The 16,434-nt window shown below is 41.5% G+C and overlaps 2 protein-coding genes across 2 annotated transcripts; both read left to right on the top strand.

Annotated features, from left to right (window-relative positions):
- Positions 1-774: 774 nt before the first annotated feature.
- LOC110798828 (uncharacterized) lies at positions 775-2,576 on the top strand. The gene is made up of 2 exons (XM_056834343.1): positions 775-1,552; positions 1,600-2,576. The coding sequence occupies exons 1-2, from the start codon at positions 775-777 to the stop codon at positions 2,574-2,576; spliced, it is 1,755 nt and encodes a 584-aa protein (XP_056690321.1).
- A 27-nt stretch (positions 2,577-2,603) lies between these two features.
- On the top strand, positions 2,604-16,279 carry LOC130465543 (uncharacterized). Its single transcript, XM_056834342.1, has 3 exons — positions 2,604-3,003; positions 3,193-3,228; positions 16,209-16,279. Exons 1-3 carry the CDS (start codon positions 2,604-2,606, stop codon positions 16,277-16,279), a joined length of 507 nt encoding a protein of 168 aa, XP_056690320.1.
- The last annotated feature ends 155 nt before the right edge of the window (positions 16,280-16,434 follow it).

Raw genomic sequence — 16,434 nt, 5'->3', positions numbered from 1 at the left:
GCTAATGTTGGTCATCGCGTTATATTGCCTCCAACTTTCCTCGGGGGACCTCGGGATATGAAGAAATGGTACTTGAATGCAATGACGCTGGTTCAATGGTATGGAAAGCCTGATTTGTTCGTCACAATGACATGTAACGTTAATTGGCCAGAAATCCAGGCAGAATTGAATGCTGGGGAAGAGGCCCAGAACCGGCCGGACTTGGTCGCGAGGATTTTCCGTGCCAAGTTGCTTGCTTTGAAGAAGCAAATTATGGACAAGCATGTGTTCGGTGAAGTTGTTGCGATGATCTATGTTATTGAATTCCAAAAAAGGGGGTTGCCTCATGCTCACTTCCTCATCATTCTGAAGCCCGATTTCAAGATAAATCCCCTCCTGACTTCGACAAATTCGTCTATGCAGAGGTGCCTCCCCCAAGTGATATTCGTCTAAGAAAGATTATTCTAAAGCACATGGTTCATGGACCTTGTGGACACTTGAATCCTCAATTTCCTTGCATGACGCGTCGAGGCAACAAAAGTACTTGTAAATCTGGGTACCCGAAAAAATTCACCAATGAGAGGACAAATACAATTGATGTTATCCAATGTATAGAAGAAGAGATAGCGGTGAAGTATTTTCCATTCACAAGGCTACTTTGGATAATATATGGGTTATCCCGTATAATCTATACCTTCTTCACTGTTCGACTGCCATCTAAACGTAGAGATTTGCTCTTCAATTCAAGCGGTTAAGTATCTTTACAAATATGTCTACAAAGGCCATGATAGGGTAATGTTCAACGTATCGCAGGACAGTAGCACTGGCACTGTGAGTGTTAACAAAATAGATCAGTACCAATCAGGGAGATGGGTTTCCCCGTGTGAAGCTTCTTGGAGAATCTTTGGGTTCGACCTGTTTGAAATGCATCCATCTGTTCTGCCCCTTCCGGTTCACTTGCCTAATATGAAAACTGTTCAGGTCAGGCCTCATGAGCAGCTAGATGCAGTTATTGCAAGTGACAAAAGAGCACGTACTCCCCTGACAGAATTTTTTAAATTGAATGCTACTACACCTGGCGGGCCGAGATACCGGTATGGTCAGTTCCCAGAGCACTATAGATGGGATGCTTCTAACAAGCAGTGGCTAAAAAGGAAGAACAATGTGGTGGTTATCGGTAGGCTGGCATTTGTAGCCCCGGCTGAAGGAGAGCGGTACTATTTGAGATTTCTTCTTACCCATGTGTCTGGGCCAAAGTCTTTTACGGATCTGTTAACTGTTGATGGCCACAGGTGCACAACATTTCAAGAGGCAGCTCTTAAACTCAAACTTCTTGAAGAGGATAATGTAGTTGATCTATGCTTGGCTAAAGCATGTGAAGTCCAAATGCCCGCTGCTTTACGCCGCCTCTTTGCAACAGTTCTGATGTTCTGCCAAGCCAGTGACCCAACTGCAATGTGGTTTAAATACTATGCTGCCATTTCTCAATGTTACAGCCACCAGTTTCCGGAATCAGGAAATCGGGTAAAGCATCTCACAGTGAGATCCATTGAACAATATTTAGAGGCAATGGGTAAGTCTCTGAAAACATTCGGTTAGAACACTTGATCGGCTGTGAAGATGACGAGTTCACAAGAACAAAGGACATTATCGATGCACTTGATGCGCCAATACCTCAAGAATGTATTTATTGTCGTGATAGACTGAATCCGGCACAACAAGAGGCATTTGACTGTATCATTGACCATGTCGTAAGAGGGAAAGCTGGTGCATTCTTCATTGATGGCCCTGGTGGTACCGGAAAAACTTTCTTGTACAATTCACTTTATGCAGAGGTTCTCTTAATGAAGAAGGTCGTTCTTCCTACTGCCACATTAGGTATTGCCGCATCCAACATTCCTTTTGGAAGGACTGCCCATTCAAGGTTCAAAATACCGGTTGATTCAGAATCTTCCTTGGCTTGCGATGTTCCAAAACAAGGCAGCCTCGCCGCATTAATAAAAGAAACAACTTTAATCATCTGGGATGAAGCTTCAATGGCAAAGAAAGAAAATATCGAGTCCTTGGATTTGCTTCTCCGGGACTTGTGCAATCCAAATGCCCTCTTTGGCGGCAAGCTTGTTGTGTTTGGTGGAGACTTCCACCAGGTGTTACCTGTTTTTCCACGCAAAACACAACAAGAAGAAGTGGAAGCTAGCTTAGTGAACTCTTCCCTTTGGCCTCAATTCAAAAAAAATCGCCTCACTGAGAACATACGCGCACGAGAGGATCCGGAATTTTCAGCATTTCTCCTCGCCCTAGGAAATGGAGAGTTACAAACATCAGAAGATGGACTCGTGCGATTGCCGGAGCAGATTATCAAACATGTTGCCCCTGGTGAAGACCCGGTCACAGAACTAACGGGAGTTGCCTTTCCTGAGCTTGATTTAAATAGCTTCAACTCAGATATCTTTACAAAAAAAGCTATACTGACTCCTTTGAATGATGATGTTGATTCGATTAACACAACCCTCATTGAGAAGTTCCCTGGGCAGCCTGTTGTTTATAGGAGCTTTGATATAATGTTGGATGATAATTGCAACATATATCCTACATAATTCATTAACACTCTGTGCCCAGGAGGAATGAGCCCACACCAGCTTTTCCTGAAAGAAAACAGCCCCGTGATATTACTCCGTAATATATTACTGTCTTCTGGGTTGTGCAATGGTACAAGGTTAATATTCAAGCGCTTCTTTCCCAACCTTATTGAATGCGTTATCACAACTGGCCACCATAAAGGGGAGCATGTTCTCATACCACGCATTAAATTACGGCCCTCTACTTCTTCAAAGTATCCCTTCCAGTTCCAAAGGAAACAATTCCCTATCAAGCTCTGTTTTGCTATGACAATAAACAAGTCTCAAGGGCAGACATTAAGTCAAGTTGCAATCTATCTTCCTCGGCCATGTTTCTCACATGGGAAATTATATGTGGCTTTATCACGTGCCAAGAAAGCATCCAATGTAATACTCATTTCCACAGGTGACTTGCAACAGAAGTCAGGCGGCCACGTTCGGAACATCATGTCTTATATATGACGTACTACGAACGGCTGACACAACATAGCCTGCTGCCTCCACATATAGGTTTCTTCGTATGCCTTTTCAGCTTTTCAATTGCTTGTTACACTCATTTATAGATCTCTAACCTTATTCTACTTCTTTTTTGCAGGTTACTGGAACAGCACAGGGCTCAAACAAGCAACATGTGATCTGAATATTTTGTCTCTACTTGTTTTCTTTTTCGTTTCTTAAAAAAGTAACATGAATAATGCCATTGCTACTTGTAGACACCTACTTTTGTCCCCATTCCCGCAAGGGAAAGGTTCGATGATGAAAGCATAAAAACTCCACTTGACAACGCATCTCCTATAAAATAAACGAATCTCGATTCCCGATTTCATTTCACCCGAAACCTGCTATTTATGGAAACCTGCTAAAAATAGTAACTGCCGTAAAAAGTAGCTTCTAAAAGTGGCAAAATCATAAAAGATAGAAACCTGTCAGAATTAGGTGTTGCATTCCAACATAAATCCTAAATGAGATAGAAAACTGCGAGAATCCTATTCCTAATATGATTCGGAAATAAGAGTTACGTATTAATTGAAATCCTAACGAGCCTAGAGTTCGTAACGGGCCCAGACGCATTCCGTCACAAAATTAATACGCGCTAAAAGACTCGAATTAATCTCAAACTCTACAGATTTTAGGAATCCGAATCTGACAAAGAATTCGGCCCAGACATCACTTTCAACGCCCAGAGCTGGGCGCCGAAATCTTTGACGCCCAGCCCTGGGCGCTGAAATTGCATGGATCTCTATTTTCAACGCCCAGCCCTGGGCGCCGAAATCTTTGACGCCCAGAGCTGGGCGCCGAAATTACCTGGGACGTGTTTTTTCCTAATTCTTTGCGGATTAGAACTCTGCAATTCTATCTTTCCACAAACTCTCCCCTATAAATAGGCCGCTAGTTTCGACGTGAAACACACAACAACACATAATATATTCTGAGTATTGACTCTAAACCCCTTAGCCTAAGCCTCTCGCTGCGAAACTGTTCACGCGTTCTGTCGCAATCGATCCATAAATCGAACAGAACGTATCCTGTCCCATAATTGAGATTCGTTAAATAAAAAGGAGAAATAGCAAAGTCAAAGTGGTTAGTTTTCTGAGAACCGTGACGCACCTCTCAAGGGTGCGTCGTAATGTGTCCCTTTTCGATGATTTAACTGCTTTCCTCGCCCTTTTTATGAACTGTTAAACTAACCTAATTTGATTGTTTTATCACGCCTAATAAATATAATATTTTTGGGAAATCGGATTATCATGCTAGGTCCCTTAATGTTATTTAAATCAGATAATCACGATCGAATTAGTATTATATGCTGCATGTTGCTAAAATCAATTCATATTAGTTTAATAGTTAACGCATTCAATTATCTATGCTGAGCTAGTAAGGATATCCTGCCTCTGGAGTTATCGACGAGCGAATTACTCCTCTCGGTAGTTACAGTCCCCCGAACCCTCAATCTCTACCTTGCGGGTGTATATTGAGAGATCCCCACACCAGGGATCACAAGGGAACCTACGGCCGTCGTGGTCAAACATAATTGCACTCCCTTTATGTCACGATAACCGGGTTTTGTCAGTTTTTCTCATTGTCGTTAAAAACTGAATGGCGACTCCTATATTACTAGTCAATTGAGTGTATACTCACAGGGAATCCAATTACACTTGATTGAATAAAAATAATTGTCACACCCACGAGGGACAGGTCACGCATTAGCCTCGCGCTTTTTCGACCCCCTCACAGTGGCGACTCCACTGGGGATAGTGAAGGAAATACTCGTGCTTGTAGGTAATCAAAATAGCCGAAGGGTGAAACGATCCTACCCCGCGTTTATTATTCTGAGTATTGACTCTAAACCCCTAATCCTAAGCCTCACGCTGCAAAACTGATCACCCGTTCTGTCGCAATCGATCCATAAATCGAACAGAACGTATCCTGTCCTATAATTTGAGATTCGTTAAATAAAAGGAGAAATAGAAAAGTCAAAGTGGTTAGTTTTCTGAGAACCGTGACGCACCTCTCAAGGGTGCGTCGTAATGTGTCCCTTTTCTATGATTTAATTGCTTTCCTCGCCCTTTTATGAACTGTTAAACTAACTAAATCTGATTGTTCGATTACGCCTAATAAATATGATATTTTTGGGAAATTGGATTATCATGCTAGGTCCCTTAAAGAAATCTAAATCAGATAATCGCGCTCGATCTAGTACTATATGTTGCACATTGTTAAAATCAACTCAGATTAGTTTAATAGTTAACACATGTCCCTTCAATTATTTATGCTGAGCTAGTAAGGATATCCTGCCTCTGGAGTTATCGAAAAGCGAGTACTCCTCTCGGTAGTTACAGTCCCCCGAACCCTCAATCTCTACCTTGCGGGTTTATGTTGAGAGATCCCCACACCAGGGATCACAAGGGAACCTACGGCCGTCGTGGTCAAACATAATTGCACTCCCTTTATGTCACGATAACCGGGTTTTGTCAATTTTTCTCATGGTCGTTAAAAACTGAATGGCGACTCCTATATTATTAGTCAATTGGGTGTAAACTCACAGGAAATCCAATTACACTTGATTTGACAAAAAGAAACGTCACACCCACGAGGGACAAGGTCACGCATTAGCCTCGTGCTTTTTCGACCCCCTCACAGTGGCGACTCCACTGGGGATAGTGAAGGAAATACTTGTGCTTGTAGGTAATCAAAATAGCCGAAGGGTGAAACGATCCTACCCCGCGTTTATTTCCCCATCAAGTTGGGACGACCTGAAAATCGGCATATTAATGTGAACGGGCAGAACATCATAACGAATCTCGGCTCCCTCGGGAGTTGGGACTAAGGATACCTTTTTTCGCCAATAGGGGGGTGCATACTCCGCGCATGTTTCCCACTTGGTACTTGTGCAGGTAGTACACCTATCCCGAACCCAATCGCTCGCCCATTAGGTCCCTCTCGCCTGCACGCCCCCTTGGCTTGCACTTGCGGGTTGGCCTCTTGAGCGAAATTCGTCTGTTGAAGACACTACCTCGACCGGGGCATGTGTTGGATCTACGATAGAAGCGGTACCAAGCCAGGCGCAAATAAACTACCCATAGAAACCTATCATAAACTACGTGGCATATTTAATTTTCAAATCCATGTTTGTAATGTAGTTATGTGTAGCGAAATATGTGATTGTGTGTGACAAACTATCCTAGAAAACCAACGACCTTAAAAATTGCCCAAACATTCATAGACTAATTTGCCAAAGAGTTATACCAAAATACGTGTTCCGCAAGCCCGAACGATCGCCACAAAAATAAGCGACGCTCGGGATGGCCTGTAACGAATCCCACAAACGCTGCACAACGCGTAAAGGACGTTATAAGGCAAGCACGCAAAATTAAAGTCGCAAAAACAAAAGTAGAAAAAAACTGAAAACGAGTACCAGTCAGGGACGCATTTTCAGCGCCCCTGGCTGGGCGCCAAAATTTCTCACGCCCACTTCTGGGCGCCGAAGTTGCTGCCTGGTCTTTTGGTCAGGCACAGCAGCCTCGGTGCCCGCTCATAAAAAAATATGTACGTAGCAAAAAAAAAGACTTTTCGAAAAAATTGCTACGAGGGCGTAAGAAAAGCACTCGATTTCAAAAGCGACTCGTAAAAAATTAATAACTCTTTACGTCGTTGTTAGGCCTCCTACGACGACAATGCTCGGCACTAAAAACCGAACATGCTAATAATTATGAATGTCACATGGGCAAAATATTCAAAAAATAATGTTCGAATAAAGTCTTCAAGAAAAAAATAATATTCAAATAAAAAAAAAAAATCCGAGTCTAGACTAGGCTATGCCAAGGTACAATCTAAATCCTAAGTCCTAGTTGTCTTATCCATAGAACCGGTCCTAATACTTGGTGTCGTTATGCAAACTAAAAGGTTAAACCATATTGAGTCTCCCTTCCTAACATTTAAATCAATAAGCACCCATATGTAATTGTCATCCCTTGCTAAGAGTCTACGGCCTCAATACTTCTCACCCATAAAAAGAATATGTTATGTATTTGCAAAATGGAAACGGTCACATTCTGAAAATCATTCCCACATAGTCGCACAACCCCCAAAGTGAACCTAAGGTATCAACACCATTGGCAAAGAAAAAATTAATGGCCTCAAGTCTTATAATCACATTGGGTCACGACTATCATAGTCCTCTCGAGTCACTCGCTCCTTGAAATACTACTAAGTACGGACTAAAAGATTTTCCATGAATGCAACATGACCAACCATGAAAATATCCAAATCGGCATACCATAAGGCTACCATTGGGGTAAAAGCAATACACACTGAGAGAGAAGCCGCACTAATTATCCTAGTCTTGCAAAAATAAAAATTCGATCTCCTCAATTAACTACCTTGCCAACATTAAGCAAAATGGCGCATGACAAGTGAACACCCAAGGGTTAAAATCTAAAGTGTCAACCAACGAAAGTTATGGTCCAATTAGCCTAAGTCTGAGAGTTGCTTGGTCAAGTATTATAGGCTTACGCCACGTCATTATTTTGAGTCTAGGCCACCTCCTTGTATTCATACACGGGTTATAATCAGAAAGATTAATGAAAGTTTGAGTCTAAATCACAACTTCCAATTAAATCCCAGAAACTGGAATCTGAAAAGAAACAAAAAATTATTTTCAATGTAATTCTTTCGTTAAAATTCAATAAGGTAAAAACAACATTTTGAATCTACGCTATTTGCACATTTTAAGAAACGACTAAATACGCTTGCAAAGTAAGACAATTTAAAGGTCCACCCTAGGCCTACTAAAGTTAAAGGTCCACTATAGGCCTACCAAACGAGGCTCATTCAGTCTCGCCTCGTGACTCAAAGACCACAACCATCTACCTTTTAGCCCAAATAAAAAAAATTGATTAAAGGATTTATGTTGGGGAGAAATCCCGAGCAAAAAGAAAAAATAGAAAGAGAAAAGGGAGAGCGAAAAGAGCCATGAAATACTTAGCCCGTACCTCCCAAAGTGCGAAATCTACCCAAGTAAATGAAGGAAAAGAATTGAGTCAACCAATCCAAATCATAAAATTCTACGATGTCTACCCTTTCCAATCCTTATGCTCTTAGACGCCTTCGCTCTGGGGTCCATGTTCAGCTCATTTAACCCATCCATGTTCTCATTGCCATAACCCAAGAAACCATTACCTCAACTCTTGTTTTTGAACTTGTTATCAACCGCAAACCACGCACGGCCATTGACACGTGCGTCATGCCCACTCCAAAGCCCAAAACCTGTTCTTACACCACCATTAGCATAATGACCATATAAGTTGTGTGGATACATCCTGTTGATATACCTTTAAGCCGTCCCCATACTACTCATTGACCTTGGTTGATTTAAACTCATGACACTAGCTTGAGGCTGCAAATTGTGAGCCCTAGCAGGTGTAATCCTCATGCTCGACTAATACCTATACAACTTATCCTATCTCATTCAACCCGTCTTTCAAACCGTCTTGAGTCACGAATAAAAAAGAAGACAAATGAAAAGTACAGAACGAACTTTGCAAAGCGCCTCTAAAGAAAAAGAAGCATTTAGCGCACCAAAAAAGATCCGCCCAGAAAACATTTTCAGCGCCCAACGCTGGGCGCCGAAATCTTTAGCGCCCCAGCCTGGGCGCTGAATCTCCTTGCTTGCTAAATTTTGTCCAGAAGTGCTCGTCATTTTATCCGCACATGCACGGAAAAATAACGAACACTTGGAGGGGTACAACACGTATTCAGATATACGTACCACCAAAAAATACATGTACTCAAAAAATACATGTGCTCAAAAAATATATAAAATAAACAAATTTTTGGCTTACGGCAAAGCAGCAAAGGGACATGATAATAAACTTCACTTATTCTACCGTTTCAAATAATATGTTTCCACCTCAGAACGTACTTGTTTAAAATCGGCATTCTAAGAAACCATTTTCTAGGCTAAGAACTACGCAAGACCTGATTCCAAATTAAAATTATTTAAGGCGGATACGTAGGCAATCCATGATTCGGTCCAACCAATTTGCAAAAATATTAAAGCCTATAGAATAACAAGAATAAAAATAGAAGTCCCTTGTTGAAATTTAATTACTTGTAACCCAAGTCGAAAGAAAAATTTAAGTCAAAGGAAGAATCCAAGTCACCAAAATGCCAAAATTAATGAGCACACATCGAAAAATAATAAAGGCACGTACCTTGCCAGAAGGAGCACTCACACTCCTAGGCGCATAGCCAAGACTCAAAAGATCGCTCTGCCTCAATTGAATGGGGGCTAGCGCAAGCGCCCATGACCTCTAAAGTACTCGACTTGACCCTCCCTAAAGCGAACTAACTCACTTAAAGACTTTCTTTCACCACTAGACATAGTCGTTCGCTTAAAGACCTTCTTTCACCACTAGACACAATCATGATCGCCAACAAATAGTAAGGGCAGTAAGCTTGCAATAAAGAGGATTGTTCTACGGCATCGCCCCATCGTTCCTCCGAACTCAGGGTATCCGTTCGTGGTAATTCAAATGCTTGCTAATCTCCTTTAAAAACAAATCAGACATTGTCAATAGGACTTGGCACTTAACCAAGGCTCACCCTACTCAGACATATGACACGGGCATCTAAAATCGAAATCTAAAAACATCATTGATGGGAAGACATAACAGCAACTGGGGGCTAAAAATTGAAATGAAAGAGATAGGGAAGGAACTAAGTATACCTCGACCTTTTATACAGACATACACCAAGTAAATCTAAGTCAATTTGAAAACGGTTTATATTCCCGCAATTTTGGAAAAGATGGCCCTAAAAGCCTAAAGCATATGCCAAACGGGCACAAGTATGTCTTGACGCCTGCACCCTGGCTTCCAGCAAATCCTTAGACAGCATTCCAAAAATCGTAACAGTATTTTGATTCACTCATGTAATCTTGTACGAACCCTTCTATAAGTCAAACTTACTTAGGACACCTCGGATTGTACACAGTAGGACTCGGATTTTAAATAATTTTCAAATGATTTTTAAAGACTTCTTCGAACATAATAAAGTGTCGTTGGTTTAAGCTTAGTATGCGTCTATCTCAACGTTGCAAGTGGGTCAAAAAGATTTTTCAAATATGATTATGGGTAAAGAAAGGCACCTAGCTATTGGTCAAGGCACACTTCGACATGTGACTACCTTGACCATGGCAATGTCGCACAATACGACATTTACAAGAGAAGTAGCAAAATCACTACTCGAACGTACCTCGCACTAAACGAGTCTGGTTCAAACTATTCATGATCCGTGTCACCATGAATGCATAAAGACGTATGCAAAGCATTATAGCACCAAGCCAATCCCGTAGCTACAATTGGGGGCTTGAGAAAAAATACTCTAAAAATGCTCGAAATGACGATTTTATCACAAATTCTCGACGCTAATGCTATACATATGTCATAGGGGCTCAATCCTAAGCTTTAAATCGTGTAAAACAAACCTTAGAATGGCTACGACCCCTCCCAAGTTCTAAGCACTACTTAGAATATATAAAGTCACCCCACTATCAAGGGTAACTGAAAATCGCGAGTCACCAAAACTCTGATCAAGCTACTGCACATAACGCTCTCCCTACAAGCGCCCGTTACATAGTCTACCTCGTTCCAAAGCAAAAGCGAAAAAAAAATCATCAAAATATACCCAGAAATCAATTTCAACGCCCAGAGCTGGGCGCCGATATCTTTAACGCCCCAGCCTGGGCCCTGAATCTTTCTGCTAGCCAAGTTTTGCCCAGAGATAAAAATAAGAAAGAAACACCTATGAATCCTCGCATCGAACGAAGTAATAAGCCGTGCAAACCCACGCAGAAGGTGCTGCACTTGTTCGAGCACCTGAACGATTCAGCACGATGAAGTACTCCAAATAATGATATCCCAACACTTGGAGGAATATTCTAAGACACGCCGTTAGGCCACACACGCCTACGTTGCACCATGAGTTTAACCATCCCACAGTACAAGTCTAAAAAAAAGAGTAAGGCATATTGCACTAATGTAGGCACGACCAAAGAGCATGTGTAAAAGAGGCAAAGACTACTTATCGCCCAAATTCAAAATGCAAGCCATACGACTTCTACATTAAGGATTAAAGGTAGCAAAATATTACCTACCACGGAAGGGATAGCTCGCACCTACACGAGCGGAACCCCAAGGCATCTTTCTCGAAAGAACCTACAAAATCGTACGCCAAAAGGAAGCATCCCAACATGCATACTTGGGGGCTCCAAGCTACGAAATAACCATAGCAAAATAAAATAAAAAATCTCGAAGCAAATGTTTGAACAATCGAAAGGGCACGATGTTTGAGCCCACTTCATGAATGGACCTGACCCCTATCAAGCTTCTAAGCAAACTATTCAAAAATCAGTCATTGCTCAAAAAAAATGATTCAAGCAAACTGATTAATGGACCGCACACAACGGCCATTCTATGAACGCTCGTTCGCACAGACATATCATCATTCTAAGTATCGAACATTCACGAACGCGTTCAAAAGGAAAAAAATATACAACAACAAGAGCGGTCAAAGTCTTACGCCTCAAGGTATGTTCCTCTGGCCATATAGACTCGCCCAACTTTCGCAATAACTGTACGCCTTAAGAGCAACAATTTCTTAAAATAATCGCCCCAAAGCGACAAGCACCGTAGTCCACCAATCGGCTACGGCTTCTCAAGAAAATCATCACGTTCTAAAAACAAAGAAAAAACAAAAGAAAAGAGAATACATAGAACTTCCAAGTGAAATAAATGAATGAACAAGAGGCTGACTGTGTCATCAAAAGACCAGCCCAAACAACACTTTCAACGCCCCACCTGGGCGTGAATTATTTCAACGCCCAGGCCTGGGCGCCGAAAATGAATCCAGGCTCAAAAAAAAAGGCCCTAACTTCTATTGGGCCCTGCCGCATCCATTCGACTCGAAAATTGCCGATTTCCTTACTGAAAGTCGCACCTCACGACTTTGTCAAGAGTAGCACACCACTACGAAGATCGCTCGCACTTACGAGCACGACCCCAAAACATGATTACAAGATGCAAAAAACAACCGACGAGCCCCAACGCTTGGGGGCTCGCGAAAAGTGGACTCCAACAAAGAGCGCGCAATCAAAATCACATTCCCAGACTGCGCCACGCACCATATCATGTTTGGATATCTCAAAAAATATATTGTTAAATATACACAGTGTGGACCCACTTATAGGACACATCTAATCAGGAAATATTACGACCCACCAACAGGTTGTAATCACCAAAAGCTCTTCTACATAGGCAAAATAAGAAATTCAAAATGGGCTCGCCCACCCTCAGCGGGCGGGGTCTGCGTCACTAGCCGCGCAGGTCCTCAGTTTTTCGAAGAATAAAGTCTTCAAATTTAAAATATGCTCGCCATCTTCAGCCGGCGGGGTCTACGGCGCAAACCACGTAGGTCCTTATTTTCAAAAAAAAAACAAAAATTTCAAAACAGATTCGTCCACTTCTATCGGACGGGGGGTCCACCCTCAGCGGACAGGTTCGCCATCTTCAGCCGGCGGGGTCTACGTCACAAACCGCGTAGGTCCTTATTTTCAAAAACATCAAACAGATTCGTCCACTTCTATCGGACGGGGGGTCCACCCTCAGCGGACAGGCTCGCCATCTTCAGCCGGCGAAGTCTACGTCACAAACCGCGTAGGTCCTTATTTTCAAAACAGATTCGTCCACTTCTATCGGACGGGGGGTCCACCCTCAGCGGACAGGCTCGCCCACCTTCAGCGGGCTGGGTCTGCGTCACTAACAGCGCAGGTCCTTAGTCGCTGCAGCGATAACTTTTGCTGGATTTTCCTTCGTTTTACGTCCTATAAAAACAAGGGTGCTGGATTTTCCTTCGTTTTACATCCTATAAAAACAAGGGGGTTTTCTCGTTTAGCTAGCCCTGAAAATGAGAATCTTTAAAAATGTTTTACCTCGTGATTGGGCTTGGCCAGGCCCAATTACACTTTATAGCTTTGATTTTGAAAACTCTGTAGCTACTCCCAATGACAAAGTGAGGGAGTTTCTACGCACCTTTAGATCCTTCCAATGACAAAGTGAGGAAGTTTATATACTATCAGTTGACAAATCTCAATGACACGTGAGGGATATGTCGACACTTCAAGTGATGACCCTTAAGTCAAATGTTATCACTCGGGGGCTCGTGAGACCCTCGCAAAACAGGTCACATACACCATGACTTGTGTGACGCACTCCGTCTAATACTTTGACCATCGTCTTACTCCAAGACTCAGTCAAAGTGGGGGCTAACTGTAGACACCTACTTTTGTCCCCATTCCCGCAAGGGAAAGGTTCGATGATGAAAGCATAAAAACTCCACTTGACAACGCATCTCCTATAAAATAAACAAATCTCGATTTCCCATTTCATTTCACCCGAAACCTGCTATTTATGGAAACTTGCTAAAAATAGTAAATGCCGTAAAAAGTAGCTTCTAAAAGTGGCAAAATCATAAAAGATAGAAACCTGTCAGAATTAGGTGTTGCATTCCAACATAAATCCTAAATGAGATAGAAAACTGCGAGAATCCTATTCCTAATATGATTCGGAAATAAGAGTTACGTATTAATTGAAATCCTAACGAGCCTAGAGTTCGTAACGGGGCCAGACGCATTCCGTCACAAAATTAATACGCGCTAAAAGACTCGAATTAATCTCAAACTCTACGGATTTCAGGAATCCGAATCTGACAAAGAATTCGGCCCAGACATCACTTTCAACGCCCAGAGCTGGGCGCCGAAATCTTTGACGCCCAGCCCTGGGCGCTGAAATTGCATGGATCTCTATTTTCAACGCCCAGCCCTGGGCACCGAAATCTTTGACGCCCAGAGCTGGGCGCCGAAATTACCTGGGACGTGTTTTTTCCTAATTCTTTGCGGATTAGAACTCTACAATTCTATCCTTCCACGAACTCTCCCCTATAAATAGGCCCCTAGTTTCGACGTGAAACACACAACAACACATAATATATTCTGAGTATCGACTCTAAACCCCTTAGCCTAAGCCTCTCGCTGCGAAACTGTTCACGCGTTCTGTCGCAATCGATCCATAAATCGAACAGAAAGTATCCTGTCCCATAATTGAGATTCGTTAAATAAAAAGGAGAAATAGCAAAGTCAAAGTGGTTAGTTTTCTGAGAACCGTGACGCACCTCTCAAGGGTGCGTCGTACTGTGTCCCTTTTCGATGATTTAACTGCTTTCCTCGCCCTTTTTATGAACTGTTAAACTAACCTAATTTGATTGTTTTATCACGCCTAATAAATATAATATTTTTGGGAAATCGGATTATCATGCTAGGTCCCTTAATGTTATTTAAATCAGATAATCACGATCGAATTAGTATTATATGCTGCATGTTGCTAAAATCAATTCAGATTAGTTTAATAGTTAACGCATGTCCCTTCAATTATTTATGTTGAGCTAGTAAGGATATCCTGCCTCTGGAGTTATCGACGAGCGAATTACTCCTCTCGGTAGTTACAGTCCCCCGAACCCTCAATCTCTACCTTGCGGGTGTATATTGAGAGATCTCCACACCAGGGATCACAAGGGAACCTACGGCCGTCGTGGTCAAACATAATTGCACTCCCTTTATGTCACGATAACCGGGTTTTGTCAGTTTTTCTCATTGTCGTTAAAAACTGAATGGCGACTCCTATATTACTAGTCAATTGAGTGTATACTCACAGGGAATCCAATTACACTTGATTGAATAAAAATAATCGTCACACCCACGAGGGACAGGTCACGCATTAGCCTCGCGCTTTTTCGACCCCCTCACACTACTATGTTGTTATCTGTTTGTTTAATTTGAAATATTTAGGTTTTTATGGCCAATATCTGTATACTTTACTGTGTTGAGCTGTTCTCCTTTGTTCTTTGAACAATATTGTTGGGTTTCATATGCATATTTTGAAATTCATGTGTGTTGTTTATAGAGTTCTAACCAACAGACCCCTTACTACGTCAGTACTCTGAATTTCTGATGTAATAGCTTTTGTTTTTCGTGATTGTTTAATTGGGCATCTAAGTTGTTGCTATAGTAATGTTTGCACAACTCAGAAGCTTGAGGAAGGGGAGTATAAGGAACTATGTAATTATGCTTTTTGCTTAGACATGAGTTAGACGTGGAACCTATATGGAGTAGCACTCTGGTTAAAGGAGTTTGAAGATTTGTTATCTGAATAGACTGAATATTTGAAAATGTTGTGTCAACTTCCTACTACATGCATAAAATGTCTATCTAATAATTGAAAATTTTCTGCTAATTTGCTGCATAGGGATTGATTAGGATCTCCAACTAATGATAAGTAGCATAAATGTGGATTTCCTTCAAATTTTCTCAACAGCCATTCAACTACATGTTTAAACTTTTCTACCAACTGCCGAGGTTTTGTTCTTTTACCTTGAAAGTACGGTGTGTAAATTTTTGGTGAATATATTTAAGATGATTTCTGACCACTTTAAATCAGATTAGAACTGAGCAGAACTGAACTAATTAGTTCAAAACTGATCAGAACAGAACAATTTAGTTCTGATTATCTCTGGTTTGATCGGTTTAGTTCTGATTAGTTCAGTCTGTTCTGTTCAAAACTGATCAGAACTGAACTGATCAGATTAGAACTAATTAGTTCAAAACTGATCAGAACAGAACAGTTCAGTTCTGATTAACTCTGATTTGATCAGTTCAGTCTGTTCTGTTCAGAACTGATTAGATTAGAACTAATTAGTTCAGAACTGAACAGAACAGTTCAGTTCTGATTAGCTCTGATTTGATCAGTTCAATCTGTTCTAATCAGATAAGAACTTATCAAATCAGAACTAATCAGTTCTTGATTAGTTCAGCCTGTTTTGTTCAGAACTGGTCAGTTTTGTTCTCGACGGTTTGAAGATGCAGATTTTAAATGACTACTTTGCAAATTAAGAAACTTCAACAAACGTAGCTACCAGTACACACAAAAGTTGTTGAATAAACCGAAATTTGCTGAATAAAATGAATAGCTTAGTTTATATTATCTATATCTTCTTCTGCAGGTGTTGTAGTTAAAGCTTCTCTTGCTATTGGGACTTGTGGCAAGGAGGAGAATGCTGACTTGCTCGGATGACTACTCTTCTTTTGGTTCAAAGATTTGCAGCCGATTAATTCAAGGACATTGATAGTTGTTTTTTTCACAGCTTTCTAAGGCAGTCGGGTTGCTTGTATATTATTTTTTGTGCCATCTGCGGGGTTAAAGGCTACTTTGCTGAGTAGTACTAATTA

This window comes from Spinacia oleracea, chromosome 1 (genome assembly GCF_020520425.1).
Source record: "Spinacia oleracea cultivar Varoflay chromosome 1, BTI_SOV_V1, whole genome shotgun sequence".
In the NCBI taxonomy this organism is placed as follows: Eukaryota; Viridiplantae; Streptophyta; class Magnoliopsida; order Caryophyllales; family Amaranthaceae; genus Spinacia; species Spinacia oleracea.
The sequence above is the reverse complement of the archived record's forward strand: the minus strand, read 5'-3'. Positions and strand labels throughout refer to the sequence as shown.

Excerpts from the sequence above, each read along its gene's own strand:
- LOC110798828 (XM_056834343.1), top strand. The coding sequence starts at position 775 with ATGTTCAACGTATCGCAGGACAGTAGCACTGGCACTGTGAGTGTTAAC. Across the intron at positions 1,553-1,599 it reads ACAATATTTAGAGGCAATGG|ATGACGAGTTCACAAGAACA; the intron begins GTAAGTCTCTGA and ends TCGGCTGTGAAG.
- LOC130465543 (XM_056834342.1), top strand. The coding sequence starts at position 2,604 with ATGAGCCCACACCAGCTTTTCCTGAAAGAAAACAGCCCCGTGATATTA. Across the intron at positions 3,004-3,192 it reads TGTAATACTCATTTCCACAG|GTTACTGGAACAGCACAGGG; the intron begins GTGACTTGCAAC and ends TCTTTTTTGCAG. Across the intron at positions 3,229-16,208 it reads AGGGCTCAAACAAGCAACAT|GTGTTGTAGTTAAAGCTTCT; the intron begins GTGATCTGAATA and ends CTTCTTCTGCAG.